The sequence below is a fragment of the Osmia bicornis genome, chromosome 14, assembly GCF_907164935.1.
Source record: "Osmia bicornis bicornis chromosome 14, iOsmBic2.1, whole genome shotgun sequence".
Classification (NCBI taxonomy): domain Eukaryota; kingdom Metazoa; phylum Arthropoda; class Insecta; order Hymenoptera; family Megachilidae; genus Osmia; species Osmia bicornis.
In genome coordinates, this window is record NC_060229.1 from 3,173,175 (window position 1) to 3,200,925 (window position 27,751).

General features: G+C 43.7%; 2 protein-coding genes across 4 annotated transcripts in view; both read left to right on the forward strand.

The window, feature by feature from the left end:
- The window catches only part of LOC114876455 (diacylglycerol O-acyltransferase 1), a 76,355-nt gene extending 60,742 nt beyond the window's left edge, over positions 1 to 15,613 (forward strand). For all 3 annotated transcript variants that reach the window (XM_029187955.2, XM_029187953.2, XM_029187954.2), the window contains 4 exons: positions 5,151 to 5,195; positions 10,271 to 10,449; positions 13,196 to 13,346; positions 14,017 to 15,613. In XM_029187955.2, coding sequence (XP_029043788.1) covers positions 5,151 to 5,195; positions 10,271 to 10,449; positions 13,196 to 13,346; positions 14,017 to 14,193 — 552 coding nt within the window. In that variant the 3' untranslated portion in view covers positions 14,194 to 15,613. The remainder of the gene's footprint in view (positions 1 to 5,150; positions 5,196 to 10,270; positions 10,450 to 13,195; positions 13,347 to 14,016) is intronic.
- A 1,816-nt stretch (positions 15,614 to 17,429) lies between these two features.
- The window catches only part of LOC114876457, a 64,188-nt gene continuing 53,866 nt past the window's right edge, over positions 17,430 to 27,751 (forward strand). Inside the window, exon 1 of the mRNA XM_029187956.2 lies at positions 17,430 to 17,770. The gene's annotated coding sequence lies outside the window, so the exon portion shown is untranslated. The remainder of the gene's footprint in view (positions 17,771 to 27,751) is intronic.

Below are 27,751 nucleotides of genomic sequence, written 5' to 3' on the forward strand. Positions count from 1 at the left end.
TTTGGAACCATTCGAACTTGAAGCGTGCTTGGAAAATTTTATTCGTCGAACTGCGGGATGCGAATAATTTTCAGGGGAGAAGTAAATATTTTTAATTAACATTATTGCGTAACTAGGAGCACAAAGAAATTCCCGACATTCACAGTTCGTTATTGTATTTTAAGTCATGGTATTATTCTTTAATTGCAATCAGGTTTGTCGGAATGCCTTTCGTCTTGGTCTCAATTAACAATGCAAATTCATCAGCTTCTTGTTCGTTGACTCCGTTGACGAGTCGTTGAGTCGAGATTACAAAACGGAGCAACCGGTGTCAAGGATCAAATTGAATTCGTCGATTCAACAAATCAACAGCATCGAGGTACCTGTTACCGTTAATTAACAGGAAGGCGAGGTTCGATTGATCAACTTCTCGTTCGTCATGAACTGCTCGTTTCTTTAGTATACTCTCAGAACGAATTCGTCATGAATTTTGTTTCAATTAATTATTCTTAGTTATCAGGCGCTGGTATCAACAGCGTATCGCATGCCTAGCCGTCGTAATGCATTCATTGTCCGCGCAATCTGCCGTTTAATCAGACTTAATCGCCACTTTGTGTTCCGCTTGAATGCCGTGGTTTATTAATTAATTCGCCGTCGCCTGGGTGTCAACGAGACAATCGCCTTTAATGAACTCCGTCCTGGAAAAAGGATATCTGGTTGGAAATTTTTTTTCGTTCAAAGGGCGATACTAATTCGCATTATAGATCGTGGGAAATTTACTGCTGGTGAAATGCAAATGGCCGGTAGTAAGTTTCGCCTATCTTTCACGGCGTTCCAGCACACGGATGACTTCACACTGTAGGGCAATCGAGCGATCGAAAGGTGACGGCGGGGTCGCATCGAACGTCGGCTTATCGGCTCGACGACGTGCTACTCCTTAAAGGGATGAACGTTTAAAGGATTTTCGAGGCTGCCAGAGGGGACGGGGATGAAGCTTGTGGATGGGGTGCAGCCTGTGCAACTTGGCTGCTCGCACCTTCGAGACCGTTGACGGCGAAACGGATGAAATATCGTATCGATTTCCCATCGTGAATGCTCGTAAACTCTTTTTCTCTCCCCTCTACTCTTCATTCTTTCTCTTTTCATTTTTCTTGCCATTGTACGGAAACTTCTTCAGACACTGTCGATGCACGGGTCAACTGACAGTCAGTCGGGGAAAAAAATTGTATTCTATTTTTTTCTTGAACGATATTGCTTGGAGATTTTGTTCCATTTCGAAGATGCTTTCAAAAATTTTTCCAGGTGGAAAAGAAATTTTCAACGTGTCGGATCTTCGGTCCAGATTCGTTCGAAAGGGTTGGAAAAAGTATTCCCATCGGTCGCGATTGAAAAGTCGATACTTCCTTTCTCGACTGACAGCCGAGATTATTACAAATGGAACGGGCCAAGGTGCCTTTAATAATTTCGTCCTTCGCGTTAGAGGATCTTGTTCCGACCCGGCGCTGCTTCCTCGAGCTTCGACGTCGGAAATTGAGGTCCTGTTCACTCGATCGTTAACTGAAGCGCGTGAAAAGTATTCCTAGCTCAGGCAGAAGGCACTGATTAATGGAAGAAATGTTATACTCGTTCGAAGCGATCGAGAAGCAGCACAATTTCCTAACGCTGTAACTCTATCGTTTTCTCATTCATCAGAGGTTTCTGTTTTAAAAAACATTCTTGTTTACCACTCCCGCTTCGCTTTGTCCACGTTTTATTTTAAAACGAAATGAAAGAGTACATTTCCTCGTTTAATTAAAGATAAAGGAATGTTTCAGCTTTTTATAAAAGGAATTTCAGAATGTTTCTTTGATAAATCCTTAAATCCCTCCGCGATAACAATACTACGATCACACAAGTTTCCAAGTCGAAAGCAAACGTTCCCCAGAGTCACATTATAAAATGGTCCGGAAATACGAGTGGGTAAAATATTGAAAACAGAGTACTTTGAGAGATATCTCAAGTCAAGTGTAGCATTGCACTTACTCGATGCACATGCACTTTTTTTATAAATCAATTTTTTTTTTTTTTTTTTACGTAGATCGATTCTTTCAGACTTTCTGTATAAGAAAGTATATACCTTGCAAACGCGGAAAGAAACATTTATCGAGAGAAATTGGCCCTGTTTACTCAGCAATAGGAATCCAGTTATGGGCATAATTTAATTTAATAAATGGATCACCTTCGTGTGTCTTTTTCTTTGAAAGGTACAGACGTTTAATAAATAAATAAACGCGATGGGGATTGATTGGACGAGAGAGCAGAGAGGAAGTAGAAAGGACCTCTTCCGTCATAGCGACCCTCTGTCGAAATTACCCCTAATTTTTCTGCCGCGAGTGGCGCGGAGATGAGAGAAAAATACGACACGAGTACTGTCGATTACGGTGCCATTGTCGGCCCGCGTGGAATTCAATTCCTCGCTCAGTGAATTGCCAGCACTCGAGGTTGGTGTTCGTGGATGCAAAATCGTAAATCTCCGGCCGCTAATTGAAACGATGTCGAAAGAAGGAAATAATAGTTCGCAAGTTTCCATGCTCCCTTTCTTTTTCCTCGCACCGTTTCCTTTTCCTTGATCTTCGTCCAGTATTCTTGCCACAATAAGAACACAATCCACTGGTACTCGAACAGTGTAGTTATTCGAAGCTCGGCTCATATTCAGTCCGTCGATAAATGGACGTAAACTCGAGGCGCCTTCGACGGTAGCAGTGTTCAGTTTCAGTGGTGTAGTCAGTTCTGTCGATGGCTCGAGTTACGACTATACCGGCCTCGAGAGCGTTCGCGTTTTCGCTCGAGACGGCTTATTATAACCCCTCTGTGTGCACTAAGGTTTCTCCCACGAAGGTTTCCGGCCTTTGATCCGTTCGGACGATCGATCCTCCGGCTACGTTCTCCCTGGTCGAAGCAAGAAGCAAAGGCGAAGACGGGAAATAGGAGGAATCAAGTCGACGCAGTGTCACACGCGTGAGATTTAAACGCGACCCTCTCCAACGATACGCTCTACTTTTATTTTCGCTTCAAACGCTCTTCACTTTCCCCCTTTCGCAGTGCTTTGCTCGCGTACACCACTCGAGCGGCACTATTCATTCGCGAACGCTTTCGAGGCAACCGAGAGTACCCTTTCGACGGAAAATATAGAACGCGATATCGCTTAGGATACCGGGATTTTCATCAGAAATTCAACAAGTTCCTCTCCGGACATTCTGTAACGACGGTGTCGAATGGGCATGAATAGAAATGCTCGAGAATGGCATTCTGTTTATGGATCACGAATCTAACACCCAGACGAGAATTGGCAATCATCTAATGCCCGGAGAATTTTAATGATCGATCAGCTGGTAATTCTGATAATTCAACTAACACGAAGGTTCGTTCAGTCACGGAAGCCTATCGCATGGCTGGCCAAGTTCAATTACTTAGTCGGCGAAACTTTTATTCGTTCGATCGTAAGGGAATATTTAAGGTTCAAAGCGGTCCTGGGAACAAAATCGGACGTTGCAAACAGCCGACTCGCCTGAAATTAGAATATTATATTCTGAGTTTATAACGAACGTGCATCAAACGCTGTAATTACGAGTCTCAGGATGCGTATAATTATACATAGTTTCGTTTCAATTTCTGCGAAACGTCCGCAGGAATTGCCGTGTCTGAAGAGAAATCGAATTACCGTTTCATTTCAGCGTGTCCGACAAATACGAATCGCGTAATTTGAAATTTTCTGAAAAGTTCTGAAAAGATACCGATTCCTCGGAACGAATCTCGTTACAGGAATCGTATTTTTGTTCCGTTTCTCTGGGACGAGAAATTGGAGGATTAGATTGCGCCAGATTACGGACGCACACGCCGGGGGTTAAACGGACACTCGTGTGCAAATGGTGTGTTGAAATCGACAGCAGGCTCTTTAGGTATTTATTTGTAAGCCTGGTGTATAAGCACCGTGGGTTCTCGTGTTGTGCCATTCCGAGATACCTCGACAACCGCCACTTAAGCGAAACGCCGGAGGGGTAGTTTCCTTCCCCTGTATTCAATTAGTACACCGCACGAAATATCAATTCCATTGCTGGAAAGCTCCTTCGACGTTTTCCAAGCGTACGGGAATAAGAGATACTTTCCGGAAACCGCAAGTATTCCGAGCTAGTTCCTGCTGAACATTAATCTAATCGGCGAAACTTTGTGTTTTCCATTTGGTTTATTAATACTGATACCGCAGAATATATTCTACCTACCTCGTACGTTTGCATTTTTGACAAGCGCTTGAAACTTTGATAATAGACGGCTTTCCGATTCAGAGTTAGAAATTTTGACGCTTTATAATAAATATTTGAAACAGCGAAAATAACTTTATACGAAATGGGAATACATGATTTCAATGGGCACTGAAAAGGTCGGTAATTTATACTATAATGGGTCGACGTGTTAATTAATTGTGCGTTCGATATTTCTACTGAATTTCACGGGTCATAAAATGTTCTGCAAATAGTGCGCAATGACTGTTTGATGAATAAAAATGATAATTCGAATTTTGCCGAGGAGACTGAAATATATTTAAAAACTTTTTAATTCTTCCACGCTATTTACAGTCACATTTCATTCGTACATTTATGAGAGAGGAGTAATAAAGATATATTTATATTGAAATCGAGAATAAATGCAACACGAGGGATGAAAAATATCCGTGATATTTCTATATTATTCATATCACAACGAATAAATATAAATGTTGACCGCGGTGAAGTGTACACGGTAGAGCTTTTAAAAGATAAACATTCGCGAAAAGTACCGATGTACAGTCGATCGAAGCTCGAACAAAAATCACCCGGCTTCTTCAATATTTTTAGAACTTTTATAAAATCCTGCTCAGGATGGGGCTTACGAATATCCCAGCCCTGTTAATTGTATTGGCGCTTTAATTACGAGCCACCCCCTGTTTCGTCGTAATCATTGTGCAAAAATTTCCGCGCGAACTGGCGATTTCGAGCTACATATTCCGCGGGTTCGAGTCCAATTAGGAACTTTCGTTTCGCACCCCCTGTTCCGTCCTGTTCCTCCGCCCCTAGTTCCACAACTTCTATCCTAATTGTGTTTACCGTTCGCCTGGATTTCTTCAAATTAATAATCGAAGCTCGTTTATTTTTCAGAACATGGACGTGGCGAAGGCTTCCGAACGGATGCTAAAATTAGCTGTGAGTATAATCCACTTTCGATTGACAACAAAGCGAACGAAAATAAACCTACACCCAATTAGCTGAAATTTATATAATTAGCTCGATTTCAAATATTTACTCGAAGCAAAATCGTCACATAATACCACGGGAATCACAGTAATTTTCTCATTAGATCTAGGTAAATCTTCTTAGAGCGTTGTTTCCCGCTTTCGCAGAAACTCGGTTTGGTACTTTCATTGGGTGGTGCATAAAACCACGCAAACGCACACAATGGTACATTCACATGGATAACGCAGCTTCGTATTCTACATGTGTTCCCGAGCGTGCACGCGGCCCTCGTCTTCGAATTGTTCGCCCTCTCGTCGGGGACCTCTTAGGTGGAAAGCCTCGGAGCAATATTTGCGAATTCAATCTCCTTTTCGTTGGTACGCGAAGTTCGTCGCGAGCTGAGAGGTATCGTTCGATTTTCGGAGCGTGTCGCAGATGAGTGTGTCGTTTAACACAGAGTCCGGGTTAGGGTTGCAAATCCTCGGATAGACGGCATGCATCGAACGCTTCAGTTTCCTCCTGGCATGCTTTGCTGTAGCGACCATCGTTTCTATGCATGCCGAAAATTCCGTGACGAATCTAGGAATCCGTGGCTCGCGATTCTTTTCGCCCTAGGCGTGAATTATGCGGCTGCAGAAATCACGATTGTCTGTAAAAGATGGTTAAACGAAGGTCTGCGGGAAAGCTAGATCCCCGAGATATTGTTCTGCTCGTCGAGCTTTAGGCGAGGTACCTCGAGGCGCGTCGCTTTGACGATTCCGGAAGTGGAAGGCAATGCACCTTCGACGCGGCGCGTATACGTACAGCTCCCTTTACGAAGTTCGTATTTCCGTTGGTTCTTAAAGGAATCCCGGATCCGGGGCGCGATATTTAATAGATGGGGTAAAATTCAACGTCATATTCCGGTTTTGTCTCCCCCGTTGACGCGTTTCCTCAGAAGTTACGCGTCCGTGAATCAACCCCGTAACTTCCCTTAGCTCGTGATTGTTTCGCGAACTCGCGAGGCGTTACAGCGTAACCATTGCATAGCGGAACGCAGCCGTGAAATCCGAGCAGATTACTATCTCGCGGGCGTGCACAAAGGGCAGCTTGCCGCGTTGTCGCGTTGTATGGATTTTATCGGGTTTCGAGCGGCGGGAAATAACCGCGTTATCCCATAACCGACGACGTAAACTCTGAAAACACAGCTTCATAATTTGACGCGTAACATTCGCGGCTGCCATTAAAGCCGCGACACGATGCGTCTCTACCGCCTCTCTCCGCTCTCGATGCGTTAATTAAAATTTTCGTTACCGGTCTGTAGGGACGGTGCAGAGGGCGGGAACGAGCGAATCGGGGTGACACGACGCGTATAACGGGGAACAGCCGCGTATCAAAGGAACAACGTCCAACATCAACGATAAAAACCATTAGATTAATTCTGTATAATGTAATATCGCGGAACGTTGTTATTTGTGAGCGAAAAGCCGACGAAATGGAGGTCGGGGGTCCGCGTTAATGGATGGGTAATCAGAAAAATGGGTTCCCCTGTTCATCCTGTCCGCAACATTTTCCTGTATTAACGTGAAAATCGGTGCTAAAAACGAGTGCTGCATAGGTAATCCATTGTCGATAATGGACTTGTTTGTATTCTTTTTTTTTTCCTGTATATTTATTCGCGTCTTGCCCTCTCTTCTAGAGCCACTCCACCGCGAGCGTCCGTCGAGACCGATCCTATTCGATCATCGTTATTCGTGCTCGTTATTATTCTCTCGTTAGCCGGAATTCTCGAGATCGAAACTAGCCAGCCGTAGTGTTTCGATCAGTGAGTCGTACTCGGCGAACCGAATTTAATTATATATGACTTGGTCCCAAAGCGAGTACCGCGAGCCTCCTACCGGATCGTGTATAATAGGCGACCCTTCCGGAGCTAAGGGTCGGACGCTGTTACTCGTTCGCGATTAAAACGGCGACCGAAAAAAGCTGCACATCGACGAGGTTCGTTAACAAATTTTTCCCGCGCCTCCGTTAATTGGGGCCCATCGAGTTATTTAATTATCGACGTCCGCGACGCGATGCGTGCAAATAACCACCACTGGTCTGGTCAATATTTCTGACCCTCGAAATTATCGGCAATCTATCAGCTGATAGACCTATTCGATAAATAATTTTCCAAAGGCACTTATTTATTTAGAAATTTGTACGAATTAAGGAACGAGTAATAACCGTCGCCGGGAGCGATATCGACGTTTCATTTGCGCGAACTCGAAGCGGAAAATATAAGTGGAGCCTATGGTTCCTCGAGGCAACGAGAACTCCTCTTTCAATCTCATAAGTCACGCCACGAGGAGGATTGCTCATTCTCGGGACGCCTCTTTTGTCCTCTCTTCGTTCGAGAGGGAAAAATAATTGTTTGTCGATCGAAGGGTCGAACGTAGGGGTGAAACGGGGAGAGAAGAGAGGGTGTACCTTCGTTGAGACTTTGAGGATACACTTGGCCTCATACAGCGACTCCTTATTTTCGTTTACACCGCAAATAACTTGGAGGGCATCGGTCGGACCGTGGTCGTCGCCGGTTAATTGCGGTTCTTATATACGATCTCGAGGCGAAGTTCGAAGACAGAAGGTGGTGTTCAAAGAGAAACTAGATCGGGGGTTGAGTGAAAGACGAACAGTAGCGGGGGAGGGAGGTTTGGAACTGCAATGTAGGACGAGTACTTTAATCTCGTCGTAATGGGGAAACGCAATTTTCCTGCAGTCCGCTGCCAACGAGGTCGTTTCCTTAGATCGATCTGCTTTATACGAGTGGCTCCCTTCGCTCGTCGCTCGTTTCGGAATCTCTTTGACGCGCGGCAGCTCCTCTGACGAAAAAGAAGTGACAGGTGAGAGAGGCTGTACAAAACGCTCAGCTCCTTTGCTCTTTTATCCGTCGACCTTACTGGCACCTTGTCCTGCCAGCTCGCCCTTAGTCGCTTTATGCATATATACCGAACGTACGATCGATCGATTTCCATCAATAACGCAGGCATATTGGCTTCAATAGTACCACCTAAGGTACGTTGAATTTTTGATATGTACTTACACACGTTGGTCCATATCGGACCTTGTAAAATGGTTCTCCAATCATGTAAATCAAAGAATGTTACATTTTCTCTGAAACGTTATTACAACGGAAGATTGTTCGGTTATTATATAAGGGTAATATTTTTTCAAGAGATCGTTCGCAGCTCAGAAAGCAGGAGGAGAGATCGAAAGTTGATAGAAGAGGGTATCGCGCTGCTTTACGAAGAAATAATGACAAGGTTAGAGGATCGGGCAATTTCGTCGTCATCTCGAGCCGACGTCTATAAAGTTTGCTCAATTTTTCTCCCGTTTCCTGATTGTTATTCTTACATCCCGCTCTTCATACGATAACAGCTACTCTCTAGATTACATCGGCCACGGTGCTGCAGTAAATACTGCGCGACGTGTACCCGTGAGTCTCGAGAGAAGGAGAGGAAAGCGAAAGAGAGGTAAATGAAGGAAAGAAAAATGAAAGAAAATCGAGCTCGACCGACTGGACGTTTATTTCGTAGATTGAAAATTTGGAAAATCGAAATGAAACAGAGTGTAAAATTAAATTTAAATAGCCGCCGTCTTAGGGGATCAACTATCTAATAAGGGTTAATAGGAAAATTTTGTTGTCACGAGGCTGTTACCCCGGTATCCCTCTTGTTTCTATCTCGTCACATATCATCCACCAAGATTTTTCCCTCTTGATGGAAAGTCTCCTGGCGATGGAGAGGCTTGTTTCGTTCTTGAGATAGCCTCTGGCCAGGAAGCCGGCTCAAAGTTTACCCTGCCGCTTTTTCCTTTGTGCCATCATCGGCGTGTTTCAAACGGTTCAACGGGGTTTTATCCCCTACCACCTAAGGGGTTTCACCAGCCGTGTATCCCTTTCCGGTCGGCAACATGCCGAGGTAAACGAAATTAAAACGTCGAGGTAAGTTTTTACGGAGTATACGTGGAGGACCGTTCGTGGAGGAGTCGGATGGTCGCGTTGAAAGGGGTTGATGAAGAAGGAGAGACAGTTCCTGGTGAAGGGTGTTTCATCCCTTTCCATAAAACTGCTGCGAATGCCTGCCGGCACGAGAGACTTGACCTTTGTGCCTGGCAACATTATTAAGTCCTTTGGAGCGCGTAAAGGGCCGACGGAAGCTCGAGGATGCTCGAGGGGGAATTAGAGGAGACATTCGGAACGAAATAACTTGAAAATTCTTCGTTGGACAAGCCGGCTACCTAGCCGGAGAGGAAACGAACGTTACGCCGAAAGAATCCGTTTGATCTTCCCTGCCGCGATTGCCTTTCGCTGTCCTCCACGAATCGCGACGATTCGCAGGCGAGATCTACTTTTGGAAAAATTTTAAATCAAGTCCAAATTTCAGAATATTCTTAATTGTTGATTTTGAAGTAACGCCAAAGATGTTAACACGACAATAATTACCTGGAACATCAGCGATAATAATAGAAACAATACTTTTCGCCTGTCCCATTAGTTCCTTCTTTGTTTTGCCATTAACGAAGGTCCTTTTAAATATTATACGACGCGAAAGAGTACCGCGTTCCCTTGGTGGTGAGCTTCAACGACTATCGTATTTCCTTTTCTTCCGTCGTTCCTTTTCCCTGGCTGTTCGCACGCTCGCGGGCCGCAGTGTGCTTAACAGTGGTTAAGAATTACGTGGAAATTGCACGGCTACCCCCGCAGGGCTGCGGCAATGGAATATCGAGAGACAGAAATTTGCGTCGGATTAACGAGCTACGAATGAAGGATACGAAACAAAAGGAAATAAAATATCGGCTCCCGTTGCCCTCGGCTATACGTATACCAATGGTGTTGCGTACCGATCTAACAAAGTTCGAACGATACCGCGTGAAAAACCTTTCGCTTCTGGTAATAAAAAGGATGAAAACGACGTCCATTCGAGCGTTATCTAAATAAATGTCCGTCTCTCAATAAATGGCAAAAATTACTGTATTCATTAATCTAGGGACGGATAGTAATAGAGAAGTATGTTTCTATGTTCCAGATACCGAACCATCTTGTCTGGTTGTGCTTCTTCTACTTGATGTTCCATTCGTTCCTGAATCTGATGGGTGAACTGTTGCATTTCGCTGATCGGAATTTCTACTGCGACTGGTGGAACGCGAATAACATCGACACTTTCTGGAGAACATGGAACATGCCGGTGCATCGATGGGCTTTGCGGTAAGTGTCGTTGATTCGCTATTTGCTATGCTACGATACGCTGCTCGGTTACGATCGTGTACAGAACGCCAACCTTTCGCGGCAAGTGAACGAACATCGGCCCTTTGCAGTCGGATCGAAACGGAAAATGCCACTGAAACGGTTGATCGTGGATTACGTTCTCTATGAACCACCATTTTCCATTGCTTTGATTTTTTTCTCTTGCCCGATTTTTTTCGGATTTGTTTCCTTTGATTTTCGATTGAAGCTAGGATTACAGAGAGTACCTGGTATTTAGAACTAACGAATTAATTAATGTGCCATTTATCTCTGATCAATTATAATTTGATTTTGATGCAATCTTATGAGTACCCCGTGGGATTTTATTTTTCTCATGGTAAATGGTACGAACGGAGGGTGGAAATAAGGAAAAGAAATCGGTATCCAGCCGCGAGTGGTACTTTGATCGAGCTTCTTTCCGCCTAAGCGGGTAAACTTCGTTAACGAGTGTGCCCCGCTTTAAGGAGATTTAATTACATTTTTCGCGAGAAAGCTGGTCCTGTCTGGCCTCCGAAAAGGAAGAGAAATTTCCGTGAATCAGAGACTTTCCCCGCGCTTGTACGCCCCCCTCGACCGCCACCCCTTTTAACCCCTCTGGAAACTGCTGCGCGGCTAATTGTTTTAGCTTCCACCGTCACCCCTCTATATATAACTGCTGCCACTCTAAGTAGTACTTTTAATGTCCGTGTAAGTGGAAAGGGTGTCGGCTAGCAGCTTCTGTTTGAAAACTATTCTGCCACGAAAATGGAACTGCCTGACAGTTCGTATCGGGAAAATCTTCTATTTTACCGATTGTTTCGGAAAATCGATTCGTTCAACGTACCCCGACGTGCTCATTAATTAATCCTCACTGTTGTTTCGTAACACTGATCGATAATTTATTTGTAGCAATCTGAAAGTACAGATAGGATGCATCCAAAAGTTCGGCGATGCACGGCACTTATTGTTAGAAATTGTTCCCTTTATCTCAAGTTACCGATCAGTTATAATTAATTAGACATAATCAATTAAGCTTCTATATATTCACGATTGCCAACATTCGGCTCTGAAAATGATTACAAGATCATCCATCAGTCAAGCGCCAGCTTGTCGTTCGTTGAAACACTTTGCTTTTTATCCCTATACATTTTTCTTGTCGTCGTTCCATTGGATTATGCATCGCTCAATACAATCAGCAAAGTTACCAGAAACTTTCCATATAGGGTCTTCCACTTTCCGTCGGTTTTGCCGGGTGCACGTGCTGCTAACAACTCGCTCCACCACGGTGACGACCTTCTTCGGCGCAGCAGGCGTTTTTACTTCGAAAGTAGCTTCGCGGAAAAGTTTAAATCCCCGAAAAAGTAGCCGTGGAAAAGTTGTTATTGCGCGACCGCGGTGAAGAAAGGGTGACGCGTCCCGGAAGGGTTGAAATCCCCGGTTCGAAGGGTTCTCTTGAGACCGACGCGCCATCAGAAACAATAACCCTCCGTAGTACAAAGAAACATCGCGCTATACAACGTTCGATTTTCCAAAAAATTGTGTTCCCTTTTTCAATTAATTCATTTCCGAATAATTAACCCGGGAAAAAAACGTAATCGGCTTTGCTCATGGGGAAACCGCGTAGTCGTGGTTCTCGAGTCTCGAAATTCGTCGTTTCCCCGCATCCTTCGCAGTTTCTCCTCTCCGACCGCACCTGCGCTTCTAGGCTCGCGTTTCTTTTTTTTCGTCTCGCCCGAGATATGCAGCTGCAATTGCGAGCTGCAACTGGCACGCAGCCATGCGACCGCCAAGGCGACGGGGGGTCGTGAGAGGTGAAAATGGAAAAGCTGCACAGACGACGAGCATGAGGGTACCGGGAGGGATGTGGAGGGTAGACGAGAGAACGGGGGGAGGACGACTGTCGACGAAGACGACGTCCTTTCAGGTTTGTAATGGGAAAAGCCGATACGCATCGCGGTGCGCGCACTTAAGGCTGTTTATTCCCCGCGGAACTTATAATGCCTCCTCTATAACTGGAAGATATTTCGAAGCGTCTTTTCCAACGGCGCGGCGACGAGAGGGACAAGCAAAGGGGTGAGGTAAAAACGAAACAGCTGAGAGAAGGGGGGATGGTTTCGCGGTGCAACGAGAAGGGTGGATCTTTAAAGAAAGGAATCTCTTCTTCGCGACGGTGAAACCGTCCTCGACGACCGCGTTCCACCTTTGAATTTCCTTCCTTCCTTCCTTCCGTTCTCTCCTAGCTTCTTTACGCCAGTTTTCTTTTTATCCTTCTCTTACCACCTTTTACCTTTCTTCTTTCCAATGCACCATCGTTGCTGATAACCAGCCGGCTAACGATCTCTTCTCTGACTCGACCGAGAACCGCGCCGTTTCCTCGCGAGCCGACAAGCAAAGTGTCGCTATTCCGACCAAACTTCCACGGCCATTGCTTTAATTTTTCGACGCGATTCCGTACGCGTTGATCCTTAAACGCGACACACCTTATCTACGTGCTGTTCTTTTCGCACGATGTCGCTTTGCGGCGCAACACCGTAATAGCAGTGGCTTGCATGCCGAGGAAAACGTTCGCTCGGGTATTTCTTGCCGCTTGAGAATTGCCGGGAGAAACGAGGCGTACATCGAGATCCTTTCCATTAAGTGAACGCATAATTTCTCTGGTTAATGCCGCTGAAAGTACTACGTGTGAAACGTTTTTTTTTTTTTTTCTTTTTTTCTGGACTGATTGCAGGCACTTGTACATTCCTATCATCGAGATGGGATACGGAAAATCGACCGCCTCTGTCATCGTGTTTTTTATCAGCGCCTTCTTTCACGAGTATCTCGTGAGCGTACCTCTGAAGACGTTTAAAACGTGGGCGTTTATGGGAATGATGGGACAGGTAGGTTTTTATAATCGATTTTTCTTTGAAATTTATCGGCAGTCTCGAGAGTTGTTCTTCTTGTTAAATAATTGTGAAGTTAAAGACTGAAATATTCGGATTACAAGCAAGGGAATTTTCATTGGAAGTTATTTTGTTAGCGTACTCTTTTAAAATTGTATACCACATAAGCTGATTTAAAAGTTTGATTAAGTAAAACAAAACGCGATACCGAGCTCGAAGTTTTCCCTGCTTGGTAAACTTTTTATTGCATCAACCCGAGCTAAATATACAAAATGATATCTGACGTTGCTTGAAAAATCTCCGTTGCTTGTTGCGATATTACGGGATCAATTTTTCTACGAACTTAGTTTCGAAATTTAAATTTCTTGCGTCTTTGTTGAATCGCTGAAATTCATGTAAATCGATGTCAAAGTACAATGCGGAAAGGAATACGTAACCATCGCTAAAAAGAATATCGATGATATCGAAATTGAAAAGATATTTCAATTCAAACAGTTTCCTCGTCTACGGGGATCAAGTTTCTCAGATGATAATATCGGATGACCCGATCGCGACAAGACTTTCTCATGAAAGAATCATCTTTCCGGAAACGGTCCGACGGTAGAAGGATTAATATTAATTTGCAGTAGCACGCCAACAGCAGGAAACTTTCTAATTGATTTTCCAGATACCATTATCGATGATAAGTAAGAAGGTGGAGCAACATTGGGGTGCCAGATGGGGCAATATCACGGTGTGGGCGAGCCTCATTATCGGACAACCACTTTGCATAATGATGTATTACCACGATTACGTGGTAACTCATTTCGGTGAGACACTGATCGAGGATTATTCCGTGGTGTAAAATGACAAATGTAGACAGGAATCGACGATCAACGATGAGGAGACCGGATTTCGTGTGCTAATCGCCAATCATTTTATTTTCACGATTTCTTTCTTCGAGCGTGTGTTGATTCCTCGTGAACTGTTTTCGGGGATCGTCCAGATAATTGTTCGTATTTTCGAATAAAAATGAAAACGTAGAAGCATGTATACCGTGTAGAGATGCTGCTATTGATTCAATCTTTTTCATTTCAATTTGATAGGTATATTTAAAACTATTCACATATTATTTGTTCAACGTATGAGAGGCTTTTGTGAAAGCATTTAAGAGGCTACATTTAATTGAGAATCATTTGCACATTCGGGTCATGATTGACCCAACATAGCCGTCCAAGGATTAAGATATCGGTAAGGTTAATTGGAGTGATTGATGTATGGAAAGTTTTAGATTTGTAGCAGGTACCACCAATTGTATTTATACACTTTGTATATTTTATGCACATTGTAACTTATAGTTTGATTTAACAAATAAGCGTACACAGATTTAAATGATAAAATTACCAGTCACTCTCATTGGCCTTATCAATACTGTCGATATTCATCAATAGCAGCATCTCTACTATGTAAGCGAAACTTACAATTAGAATCGCGAACAAGTGCCTTAAGTATTACGCGGTGACGTGACATTCGATTTTCAATCGATTCAGCGTGAAGAACAGAGAAGAGCAATAGATTGTATGAAAATGTGACACGTGTACGTGTGATTTTATTGTTTTCTGTAAATGGGGTGATGGTTTCGAGTTGACGGGTTATTTAATCATTAATTGCAGCATTCGCATTTTTAGCCGTAAGACTGTTATTCGCTTTGATACGAGGATTTTAATATCCCTGCATTTTTCAACGCATTTCGTTCTTGTTTGAGCACAATTTTTCATGATTTCGCCGAGATTATGTTATTTTGAATGGCCGAAAAGAAAGACAGGGTAAACTCGCAATATTCTCCGGGCAACGTTGATCGACTCGCACGATTTTATATTTTCTGTACAATCATAAACGCGTCTCGTAAATTCACGATACTCGACTTTTCTCGCGATGTTAACGCGAATATTAACCGTGCGTTAAGACAATAATTCATCGTATTTTTTCTATCTCGCATCGTTTTTACTGAAAGAGTGAGAGAGAGAAACGGATCGAGAATATTAACCGTAGTAAATTTATCCTATCGCGATAAATTTGTCCGGAGCTGCGTATTCGGCAAATATTTTAGCCGGTCGCGCGTATCGCGAAAGCATTTACGACGAAGCAGATGCCGAAGCGGAGGATTTAACGAGCCAACTTTCATTGTACGCGAACAGCGACGATTTTGTAGATTTCGTTCGGTACTCGCTATCGCGTGCCACCGCGAGCACAAACTGGTTGTCGAATAAACGAGATCTTTGTTAGCAGCCTCGTTAAATTTCGTTCCGTTCCTGAAAGAAAAATATAGGGTGATCGTTGAAGATGTCTGTGGGCTTGAAAACTGATGGGGTGACTCGAGGGTGCCTCCAGATGTCAGATCAAAACGTTCCTCCCCAAGAAGCGACAGACGGCGAGACAGATAAACTTTTCTAATACGATAGAAATGGATGAAGTTCATTGTGTTTGACCTGCATTTGGCTAAAAATTTCAATTTCTCTGTATAAAAAGAACAAACGTTCCAAATCTTAGAACGTTAAAATTAAAAGTAGCAACAAAAACGAAGAGATACAGTAGACAGAGGGAATTAACGTTCCTCTGAAGCATCTCTGGGAAAGGAAAAGCAGAGATACAAAGACGACGCATGATTTTTAGAGAGTATGCAAAGCTCATGCCACGTTTTCTTTTTTTCACGGTAGTCTCACAGAACTCGCCAGTGAAAAACGGGTCAAGAGGGTCAGTGGAACACGCTCGGTATCTCGTAACAGCCGCGTCGTCATTTTAAACGATACTCGGGTCTCTTTCCGAATGTATTTCTCCTTTTTTATTTGGCTGCCGGTAACGAAACGAAATAAGAATGGGAATGGAAGTCGGACGGGTGGGGTGGAAACGCCGACAGCCACGATGGCTCACCCTCTCGCAGATGTTCGGTACAGGGATGCGAGTTAGTCTGGAGATGCTCGAAAGGAATGTTTTTTTAAGCCATCACCCTTGGGCTTTCCCGTTTGTCTGATGAGCCCGTGGATGTCACGAGCCGTTTGCCCCCGGGCAACCCTGGCGATGGATAAATTAATGATGCGGGGTGCTCACCACCGACAGTCGGACATACGTCTGTGTCAGAGGGACGTGAACACGACGTTATGTACCATCTAGCTACGTGACAGCCGCAGAGACGAACGAGCGGGCGGATTCGAGCGAGTTCGGGGCGGATTGGCACGCGTTCGAGCGAACCCGCGGCTAACTGAGCCGGCTTCGACGCGAAGCGGATCCCGAGGTTCGAGGAGGGTCGAAGAGAACTAACGCTAGTTAGAACGTTGATCTCAGGTAGGATTACTCAGATTTAGGGCTGGGTCCCACATAGGGGTGGCACTCGGAATTAAAGTGACAGGAATTTCAAGTAAATCTCCAACGGGAGCAATATGAATCGTCCTGATGTATTTTGGACAATTAATATAAATTGAAGGTAAGTTAGGACGATTGTCTTTAATCATACCCTGTTGGTACTGCTAAAGAATTTCATACCGAAGCAATTCTGCAGGAATTGAAGAAGCCCGAAGAGAGTTACCGCGATTCCAAGTGGGTCTACACGATTTCGAGAAGGTTAGCACGAGGTGAGGTGAGTTCACGCTCGGTATGATGAGTTCTGGAGCAGGTCCAACCAAGTTGTAGTGCATTCTGGCAAATTGGAGCAAGTTTAGGTAATCCCGCCTTGCCCTTTGTACAGTGGAAACCTCGTGAAACATCAGGACCATTTATTGTTGAAAATAATAATCATTTCGAAATACACTCCCTCGGGAAATAAAATAGAATGAATCGAACTCCAAAGAAACGGTTGGAACGAATTCTATTCTCTCGCAATCTTTGATTCTCACGAGGTGTCGAAGCATACGCGAAGAATGCCGGTCCTTTGAACGCTTATTCCAGAACGCTTGCGTTATCCTGTAAGGTGGGTGGCAGTGTGTCGATGGTGCAGGTGAGGTACAGGTAGATGCGCGAGAGGGTGGGAGAAAGAGGGTGCAGAGCGAGGTACGGCGCAGAGGGTCAAAACGGCGGGCGAGAGGAACTACTACGGGTGGGAGGGAGAAGCGGGACGAAGGGAGCGCGGCGTGAGCGCAACACGATGCTATAAGGGCGGGTACGCAACCGAGTCTCCGCAGTGAGCGCCGCGACGCCTTCGTAGACGTATCGGTTTGAGCCGAGCATCGGTGATTGCCGGTAACACGAGGCGTTCTTACTCGATCGCTGTTCCTTTCCGGACAATTGTGTTGTGCTTTTGTGTTTCACCTGTTTCTGTCAATAGAGAAATAAACTCAGCAGCAGGATTTTTTGGGCAACAAACTGCCGTTGGATTGCGTTCCGACGAGAGGAAAATGGGTCTCTGGACGCATGGGGAAAATGATCATCCGAATTTCGGAAACTGAAAGGTACGTGGAATTTTACATTTTCAAAATTTCCTGCTGTGTTAAGAAAATTCTTTCCGTTAATTTGTCATAGAATCAATTTGAGTTTTCGAAATGTTTTCCATTCCGTACTCTGTTCAATTTCATTCGTTCCAAAGCGAACGCAATCAGCCAGCACATCAATTAAATCACCGTGTAATTGGGAATTCAATTTAAAAAAACGAATCACTATTACAGATGCTTTCAATGAATCGTTTATATGGAAACTCAATTAATCATCCGTCTAATTGCAAGAGATATTCATATAAAAGATAATTGAAGTATTTCGCTGTATAAGTTAATATACAGCTTATATGATTAGACCAACCGAACGACCCGTTTCAGGAATAACCCCCTCCAAGGTTTTATTTATGTTGATTCTACGTTTAAATTAGTAATCAGTGAAATCGTGGTTCGTGAAACACCACGGGGTTTCGTCTCGATTTTCCTCGATTTATCGCGAAAACGGCGAACGGTCACGTCATCCCACGTCGTGATAACAATGACTCGACGTTTGTTAAAGAGCTCCAAGTAATTTCGCCTCGAAGAAAAATGGTGTCGCCCGGCTGGCCGTCCGTCATGATACGTCGAAGCTCACGACGGTGAACAAGAGGCCGACGCACGGGAAATTGAAACGATCCCCGATAACCGACTCGCGAAATGATCAGCAATATCTCATCGGGCCGAACGTGACGCAGCGTTGCGATGTTTTTGCCGGTGACGTGAGGGAATTATTCGCCGTCACGTGCCGATATTTGTGCGAACAGCCTGGAACGCTTCTATGGAAAGACGGTTGAAGGAAAATTCCTACGTCATTTCTTTTTTCTTCTTAACTTTCGTACGATCCGATCGATGGAACAGTTGTCTAGAAATACGCACGGTAAAAAGATCTCGTAATTGAATACACGCTCGAAGCGTTCCGAGGGTGCCCGAGGATAATCGAATTAGTGATTTCAGGGATAAACTTCAAAGAGGCACACTTTTTATGCACAGACGCGTGGCAAGTTAATTAACTTACGGAGTAACGTTCTTCACATCCCGAGGGGTCGAAAATAATTGAAGAATTACACGTTCGAATTAACTTGAAGATGAATAGCGGTAACGTTAGCTCGTAAAATATAAAAATTAATCACTTTTTTCGAGGGATTCACTCGTATAAATTATACTCGCAGCGTTTACTTTTTCCTCGAAAAAATTATTAATCAATCTCTATGTAGTCGTTTTAAAATTCAGTCGAAACAAGTTGGAAAGACCTGCGCGTTACCAAGAACATTTTTCTCCCGATACTCGTTCCCAGCGAATGTTCGTCTTTTTTCCCCGCAGTCCCGGCAAAAAGCGAGCTTTCTGCACCGTCAAACGTCGAGTCATTGCGCGATTAAGATTTTTCGATCCCTGATTGCCGATTCAGGATCGTTCCGTGTTAATGGCGGCTCGTCGAGCCCCCAGCCTTACTCGGCTCGTTTCTACGTAACCGCAAAAACTGGCGTCGATTTTTCGTTCAACGAGAAATATATTCTTTTTTCCATAAAATTAGTTCCACCAGAGTACCGTGGCACCCAAGTTTTGCGTGTCGTCATTATCGTGTGATCGCGGCTAATTATTGTTCTCGAGAAATTCAATTATCGCGTGTTCAAAGGAAAAATTTCAAGACTCGAGTGGATAAAGGTGTCAGGCCACAAACTAATTATTCGTATTCTTGATTGTACAATCAGCGTTCGATGTAAACGCAGGTATACGTTTCTCACGTAACGCTTAGCCGTTTCCTTTCGGTGCGAATTTCACTCCTCGTAGTCTCGATATTTCATTATTCAATTATTAGTCGGTTCGAGGAGGAAGCCAATTAGTCAAGTTAGACGCCACAGACTCGGAACGTATTTGACGAGCACCGGGAAAGTTTGAGAACGATCGGGAGGTCCGTGACCTGGTCTCAAACGGTTCGCTGTTTTCCAATCACCGTTTCCTACTGGCAACTTTCACATGGCCCAGAAATACGCTGTATTTCCCTTCGCCTTTGGATATTCCACGCGTTCGTTTCCATCGGAATCGAGTAATTCTCTAATTGAAATCTAATGCGTTCCGGTAACACGATCAACCCGTACGTTTCATACGGATTAAAACGGACTTGAGAAATGGCTATCCCGGACGTCGGAGAAATTTTGCAACTGCAGCAGCGATAACTTTTCAAGTTGCAGCTTTAAATTGTTTAATCAACGTTCGAATTCTGGGCGAGTTCGTTTTTACTTGAAGCAACTGGAAATAGAATACAGTTCGAAACAAACTTACCTTTCCTTAATTAGTTCGTAAACAATGTTTCTCGGTAAGTCGTACTTACCTTAACAGAAATGTTTCTTTTCTACGTATAATCAATTGTGATTATTAAACGAATTCGCGCACAGTAGGAAAAATTGAACAATTAAAATTTACGTTAATTGTATTCTCTCGTCATTTCGTTATGAAAAGCCAGGAACAATCGTGAAATAATTTTAAATGTACGAAAAGAGTATCTAAACGAAGGAGCTGGTATCTCTTCCGTTATGCGGTTTAACCAATTCTCTGTCGTTACCATTCACCCCTATTGTTACAATTTATCGAATCTGCAGATTATTATATTTTCTGGTCACTGCGCAAGATCTCCTCCATAAGATTTAGCATCAGCGTGTATCGGAGATACGTCGAGGGAACCGTTTGTCTGAATACATTATTCGATGCTAGTATGGTTTCTCGAGTGCAGGGCGACCCAGTTGCGCGTGACGGAACGTAGTGCATTTTTTCGTATTTCCACGAGAAAGCATCGCGAAAAGACGAACCTTCGCGATCGAAGGAGCTCGGAAAATGACGTAGCACCTGGTGAAAAGGACAAAACGAAGATTTATATGTATGTATCGAGAGTAATGAAAAAGATAGACGACAGAGGAGAGAACGGGGACAAAACAAAAGCGGAAAAGATAACTCGAAGAGGGTGAGAAATCATGTTCAACACGTGTTCCTCTTATCGCGTTCATTTCGAAACACCAGGCCGGATCTCTCTTTTGACGAGAAGCGTAATAAGGACGAAAAATGGTGGAATACCAGTTGCAAATTTCTACTTGAATAGAACTTGTTAATACAAGCCTCCGGATTTTTCTTTCGTTTCGCGAATTATCACCGATACCTCGCGTTGCGCCGTTTCAACGTTAAGTGGAAAAAAATGTTGGAACGGTAGAACGCGTTTACCGTTTTTATTCGACGCCTTTCGTTTTAATTATCTTGCGGAATGTAAAACGCGCAGGAGAGAAATGTTGAATTGCAGAAAGCGGGGAAGAAAATTTCAACCGACTGTGAATTCATACTGAATTTCTCTCGCTCGGTTTAAATACAGAATTAACAAAACTCAACTCGATTTCAGGCAGATCGATGAACGTATTGTAGCGGCAGCTGAAATTGAAAGGAGAGCTGTTCCTTTGAAAATTTTATCTTTCGCGGGTCTTTACACACTCGCTAGTTTTACACAATGGACACACTCGCGGATCTGCGCGCACTGTTTCATAGGGTTTTCGCGGTCCTACGTCCGATAAATTCTGGATTTTCATTGACGAGGACGTGAAACCGATTTTTTTCCCTATCGGCGCAGCGGTAACTCCGGCTTGGAATTAGAGAAACGAACGTTCGTTACAAAAATATTCACGTAACGAAGCTGCGTAGCTTCAAAGTATCTGTCGAAACGTTGCTCATCGACAAGCAAAACTCGTCCATCCCTATCCACGGTGTCGATGAAACGTCAACCTTTTATTCTTCCTGTAGTCGGGAAACGCGGTGGTAGATGAGGGCGTTCGTTCGGTTCTTAGAACGAAGCAGAAAAACAGAAGAGCGGTCGAGGAAGCGATACGAGAGGAAGAAGGGTTGGTAGATGGGGTTTATATATCGACGCGAGATACAGGAGGGATGAACGGAAAACGAAGTGGAGGGTGAGAAAGCGTGCTCAACACGTGTTTCTCTTATCGTGTTCATTTCGAAGCGTGGAGAGTGTGACCCCTCTGACACCGTCACACGATGTGTTCGTCGCAGCGACGGGATCGAGAACACCGCCGAACGCACACCGTGTCCTGATTTATTTCTCTCCTCAATAATTCTCTTTTATTTTCCCCCGATCGTTCGCCGCTGGTTAGCCCGCAGCTACCTTTTGATCTATCGCCATCCCACGACGTCGATTCATTTTTATTTACGATCCGATGCTCTCTACTCCCTTTTGCCACCCATTTTTTTTCTCCGCTCAACCCCTGTCAGAGTCATTATCGACGTATCGGGCCGAGACACACGCGCACTTCGTTACTGTAGATCCGTATCGAAGCACGGGCCACATTTTCCTCTTTTAGTTAGATTCTCTGATGACGTTTCGAGGAATTGCGGATTATTTTCAGGGGGTCGTTATGGGATTTCACTTGTCTGACCGTATCTCGATCTATACTACTGATCAGACAACCTCCATAGAAACTAATAATTATGAGTAATTATATTTAGTAATTAAGGAGGCTGAAAATATTATATCTATCCTCTAGTCCGAATAATCATTGATCTACTCTCGGCTGACCATATATTGACCTATACCACTGAGCAGCCAATTGATCTGACAACTAATAGAAAATCTCCGTTATTCTTATCGTAATTTTCAGGGTTCTAAGGGAAATATATTCCACTTGAAACGTAGGATCGGCAAAAATTTTCAGGCAATTAATTTTTGATTTCTGAAAATAGGATTATGAGTCTATTTCATTTGAAATCGATTAGCCGCTCGTTTGATATCACGACTCGAAGTATCGTTAACAGGGGAACGCAAGAGGCATTGCGTTTTCCGGAGCGAAGAAAATATTTGTCGAAACGAATTGGTCCGTGTCAAATTAGCCGGCGTTAATTCGATTTAATTAGTGCGCGGTGCCGGTGCAGCAGGGGACGCGACAGCACGTCGGTTTATCGCTAGTTTTCTACCCCCGTAATGAAGTTATACACGCTAGAAAAGTCGTGGCCAGGGGATGGGAAGAGGGGCAAATGAGAGCGGCACTTTTATTACTCGATTACGATGCACGGTCGCGTGAGCCGCGCCAGTTAAGATCCTCGAGAACGGGATCGGACGATTGTCGCGACGATGAAAATCGACAGAAATGACGCGGCGGGAATCGCGTAACTGAAAATCTATTTGCCACGTCGAAGCCGGCCGACGAAATGTTTCCCGTCCGAAACACGAAATCGCCGCACGGAAATCGCGATACGTTGTTACGGTTGTTTTTATTGCACCGCTAAAACGCGATTCGCGTGTCTGCCTGCAGAAAGGCATCTCGTAATCGATTCAATTTGAACGACACAGAAAGACGGAGATAGAATCATCGGGAATGGAGAAGGAACGATGATAGAGGTCTATTCGAGGTACGGTTTCAAAATTCAATACTAGAATAGGAGTGCTAGTTATTTATATTCGATAGAAGTGTGTCGCGAATTCTATTTGAAAATGATCTCTGCAGGCAAGGATCCCATCTGATATCGAATTTGTAAGTTTCTAGAAGAGATAAAAATAATAGACGCGTATCTCCTTTTAACTGTTAACCCAAATTCGAAGTTAAAACCACCCTTCGCATAGTTCAAAATATTTCCAAGTAAGTTTCTGTTTCTAACGATTACATTTCCGCGTTTCAAAAGCAAGCCTGTAAAAATACTCTCGTCAGACTTGTCCGACAATGTAGCAGATCGAAACAGCCCGGGGATTTCGTCCGTTTAATCCGTGAATTGATAAAGTTCCATCGTATCGTTCACAAAACTGTCCTCTCGTCGTTCGAAATTTTACACGGCTCTTTTACCGGCGCAATGAACACGCTCGGACGCGGAATATGCGGAGAGCACTTCAGCCGGAAACGCATTACGATATGCATGGTTCGTTTCAATCCGAAAGTCGTCGATCGAAACACACCGGGCAGTTCTAAATCACCGAAGCCCTTTACGAATTACGAACCATCATCTTCCATTTACACTAATTTATTTAAAAATAATGTATATCAATATATTATGTGTAATTATGCGTAATTGATTCCTTTGTGTAATTAATTATGCACGTTTCGATGGAAATTCACGCCTCGTACTCCTAGTAATTAAGATAATGGCAATCCTTTTTATGAAATTTTCTGGCATGGAATTTCAATCGAAACCAAGAGGAAGGTGACTCAAAGATCCGTCGAGCGGGAAAAGGTTATTAAAAGGAAGCTCGAGGCGACACGTGGATAGGAGATGCAAAAAGCAATCGGTTCGTAACAGATGCCACGATTCGTGACACTGGCATCTGGCATCTCGGCGTTGAACGGTCGAAAGAATCTTCTTTCTAAAGCAATTGACTCCTCTTCGATTCGCTCATGCGTGAACTGAGTTCTTTTTGTTTTCTCGCTGTTCGTAGAATCTTTTATTATTGAGAGTTTCCACAACGACGCCCATTGCTATAGCGTTTTTCTGTTCATTTTCTCCAATGAGACTTTTCGAGAGAATATGGCAAGAGACATTGGAACGAATGTGAACCATTAGACACTTTAGATCCCATAAATTTTAGAAATTGCAGTTACGTGATGAAGAAGGTCCCAGCCCTTCGAATTCGTGAATTATAAACGTCGATATGATCATTTGATCGAGGTGAGATCTTCTCATTACTGATACGGACGGATAATGAGAGATATTTACATAAAATACTCGTTAGATCCGCTCGTGACCGTACTCGCTCAGCATTTTGATAATGGCGTGATCGATCTACTGGTATTACAGAGATTCTGGATACGATGATTTTTATAACTTTGAAAATTCACAAGGATCTTATTTTAAATAGAGTTTGTAAAACAGTTTACAAGATAATAAAGGATCATCTTTTCCTGAAAAGCGTAAAATCATGTTACCAGTGAACATGTACACGTAACCGCGTTAAACGATTGACTAAAAAGTTGCTTTATTAAGCCATAATTCTCTAATAAGCTTGTTTATCGAAGTTCCATAAGATTAAGCTCCTCTAAAGTTAGTTCATTAAAGCTTGATTTACTCGAAACCGAAGGTAGGTACTTTGCTACTGATAGTAAAACACGCGATCCATTCAGTTGCTTCTCCGTTCCGAACTTTTTTAATATTTCATACGATATAATGATTAAGTATACGCTTGTCGGACGAGGAAGATGTTAATGCTTTTCTCTTCGCGATATAATTACGTATTCCATTAATATTTGACTACCTTCGGGCTGAAATGATTCCTGAATTAGATAACAAGAAGAAGGAAGTTGAGGTAATGAATATGAACTGAAAGATAATTTGTTCGTGCTTTTAGTCAACCGATTATCGGACAAATGAAAAATAACAAGTTTTCTCTTATAAAGTGATTTATTTTTAAAGGGTTAATATCTCAGAGAGCAAACATTTTAAGGGTAGAATCGAATCCTACAATTAAGTTCTCGAATGTCCGTTTACATGCTCTGAAGATCAATGTCCATATAACCAGACCATAGAATCACCATTCGGATTATCGGGCGTTCTACCGTATTAAGCTCAAGTAGAATGAGCCTATCAATGGTCCGGCAATCACGATTAGCTCCGCATCTACTGGCTGTTTCGCATTGAAAGCTTCTACGGTCTGATTATTCGTACGTTAGATCACTACACCTTCCGTATCTCAGAAACGAGGAATCAAAATTCTGTCCTCAAACGATTCTTCAAATCGTCGATTCATATTCTCCGCGGGGTCTATTCTCTCACAGTAAAACAGACCCTCGATGTCGAAGATCCTCCAACAAGAGAATACAAATGTCCCTTTCGTACACCGACGAGGATAAAACGTGCGCATGTCCGGCCGCTGTATTCAGGAATTCAGCGACGATTCTTCGACTTTTTGCCGGAAATATTTGATTACGATCGAGGTTGACGCGATAGGCATACGTTATCTCGTCGTGTCTGGCGTCTTATCGATTCCCGGCCGCTTTCAGACCCGCTCGGGCATGCTTAAGGGTAACTCGCGATGTCACGTATCCAATAATTCTCCGGAGCTTTCGAAACATACGGTCCGTCGCGAGGAACTTCTGTCCCTCCTGTAAATCACATTAAGCCCTCAAAGTCCCATGACCACGCGTTACGCTGCGATATATCGATAAAGGCCACGTGGTGCTCGACAAATTTCTCTACCCCTTCCAATCCCTCGTTACTCTCACCATCCGCGAATTTCCAAACGACTCGATTCAGTGCCCCTTACAAGGACGGTACCGGTGACAAGAAAACAATACAATTTCCTTCGTTGTCGCATTAATAATCCTCCAGAGGATCGAAGAACGAACAGAGGGTGGAAATGAACGTTATCTGGTCGAAATATCTCTCGCCTCTGCCACTTTTCCGATTCCAAAGCGCATTCCTGATATACGAGAGCGAAATGTCGTGCTCGATTTTCTCGAGAGCACTTCGGGGGATAGAGGAGCAGGCAGCGTGTCGATAAATTACGCCGGCAGATTACCCTCCCTGGCCGATTTTTATTTATTCATCGATGCCAGCCGTCGCGGACCAACGGGGAAGAAAAAACGATGGAAAACGTGGAACAGGCTCGGGGCGCGAACCGAGTGTGCGCGCGATACGAGAAGAAAGAAAGAGGCCGAAGAGGGAATTACGAGACGGGGGGTGAACTTTTCTCGCGTCAGATCGGATAAGGACGCGCGGGGTAACTTCAACGCTACCGACGGAAAAATATGGGATCAACTGTGCGCGCACACGGCAGGCCATTGTTTCGAGTGACGTCGCTGTTCCGGGGCCCTCTGAAACTTTCACAATTTCTGCTTTCGAGAACGGGACTAAATAAATGACGAACGAGACAGCGTATGCAAAGAAGGGAACGATGGCAACGGGGAGAGGGAAATGAATCATAGGTATTGCTTTCGTTCGACATGGCTGAGAATCGTTTTACGGATAAGTAAAAGGAAGCATAAAATTGTTCGTAACGGCGGTTTCGTAGTTCCTTTATGACTGCGTAACGAAGTACGGAATCTTGGAGTCAGAGCGAATCTTCCGAGGATTCCAATCTCGAGATTTTATCTCCCTCGTATTTTTCTATGGATTTTTCTTTTACTTTCAAATGTGATTGCTGCGCCATGTGCTTGATGAAAGAACGTTAGAATAGTTCGTTCGTTCCATACTAAAAACTAGAAATTATTTTTAAATTCAATTAAAAAAAAATTTTTAAATTCAGAATCTTGCATCTTTTATTAAATTTAAAAATGGTTACATTCAAAAGGAACTGCATATATCAATTTAATATACATGTACTCCGGTTTCGATTCAATTGTGCAACGCGAACCGCAGTTTAAACGAAAGAACAATCGCGCTGCATTCAATTCACGCGTCGACGGTGGCGAGGAAATTTGTAAACACGAATAATCGAGCCGCTTAAGCGGCACGTTACTCGATGCGTTACACGTTTTAACAGTGCATTAGCCAGGGAGAGGCGCGTTCGAGCCCGACTGTTACACGAACGCGTTGATTAATCTTCCCTCATTCGTTGGTACCGTTAACGTCGCGACGTCCCGTGTTTTTTCACGGTTAATGAAAAATCCACGCGGCCTCCTAAATGGGTTGCCTCGAGGTCCGCGAATTTGCACGACGTAAACGTCCTCGAAGAATCTCGCCGTTTCCTCATTGAATTCCCTCATCATTCCCCAGTAATTAATTTTCCTCGTAACGGACAGAATTACCCGACATTTTATAATACAATATGCAGCTTCTGATTAACGTTGTTTGTTTATTAACAAAGTGGATGCGTTGGACGAAATATCCTTTCAATGTGCTGCTTTCGATTCTTCGGTACAGAACTCTCGCGTTTCTCATATAATACGGAAGTTAGCTAGAATTCTGAACGCATTCTTGGAGTAAGTAAAAAGAAGAATCCGGTTGGAAGTGGAACGAGAGAAAGAGGCAGGATCGTTGAAGCTATCGGTATTCTAA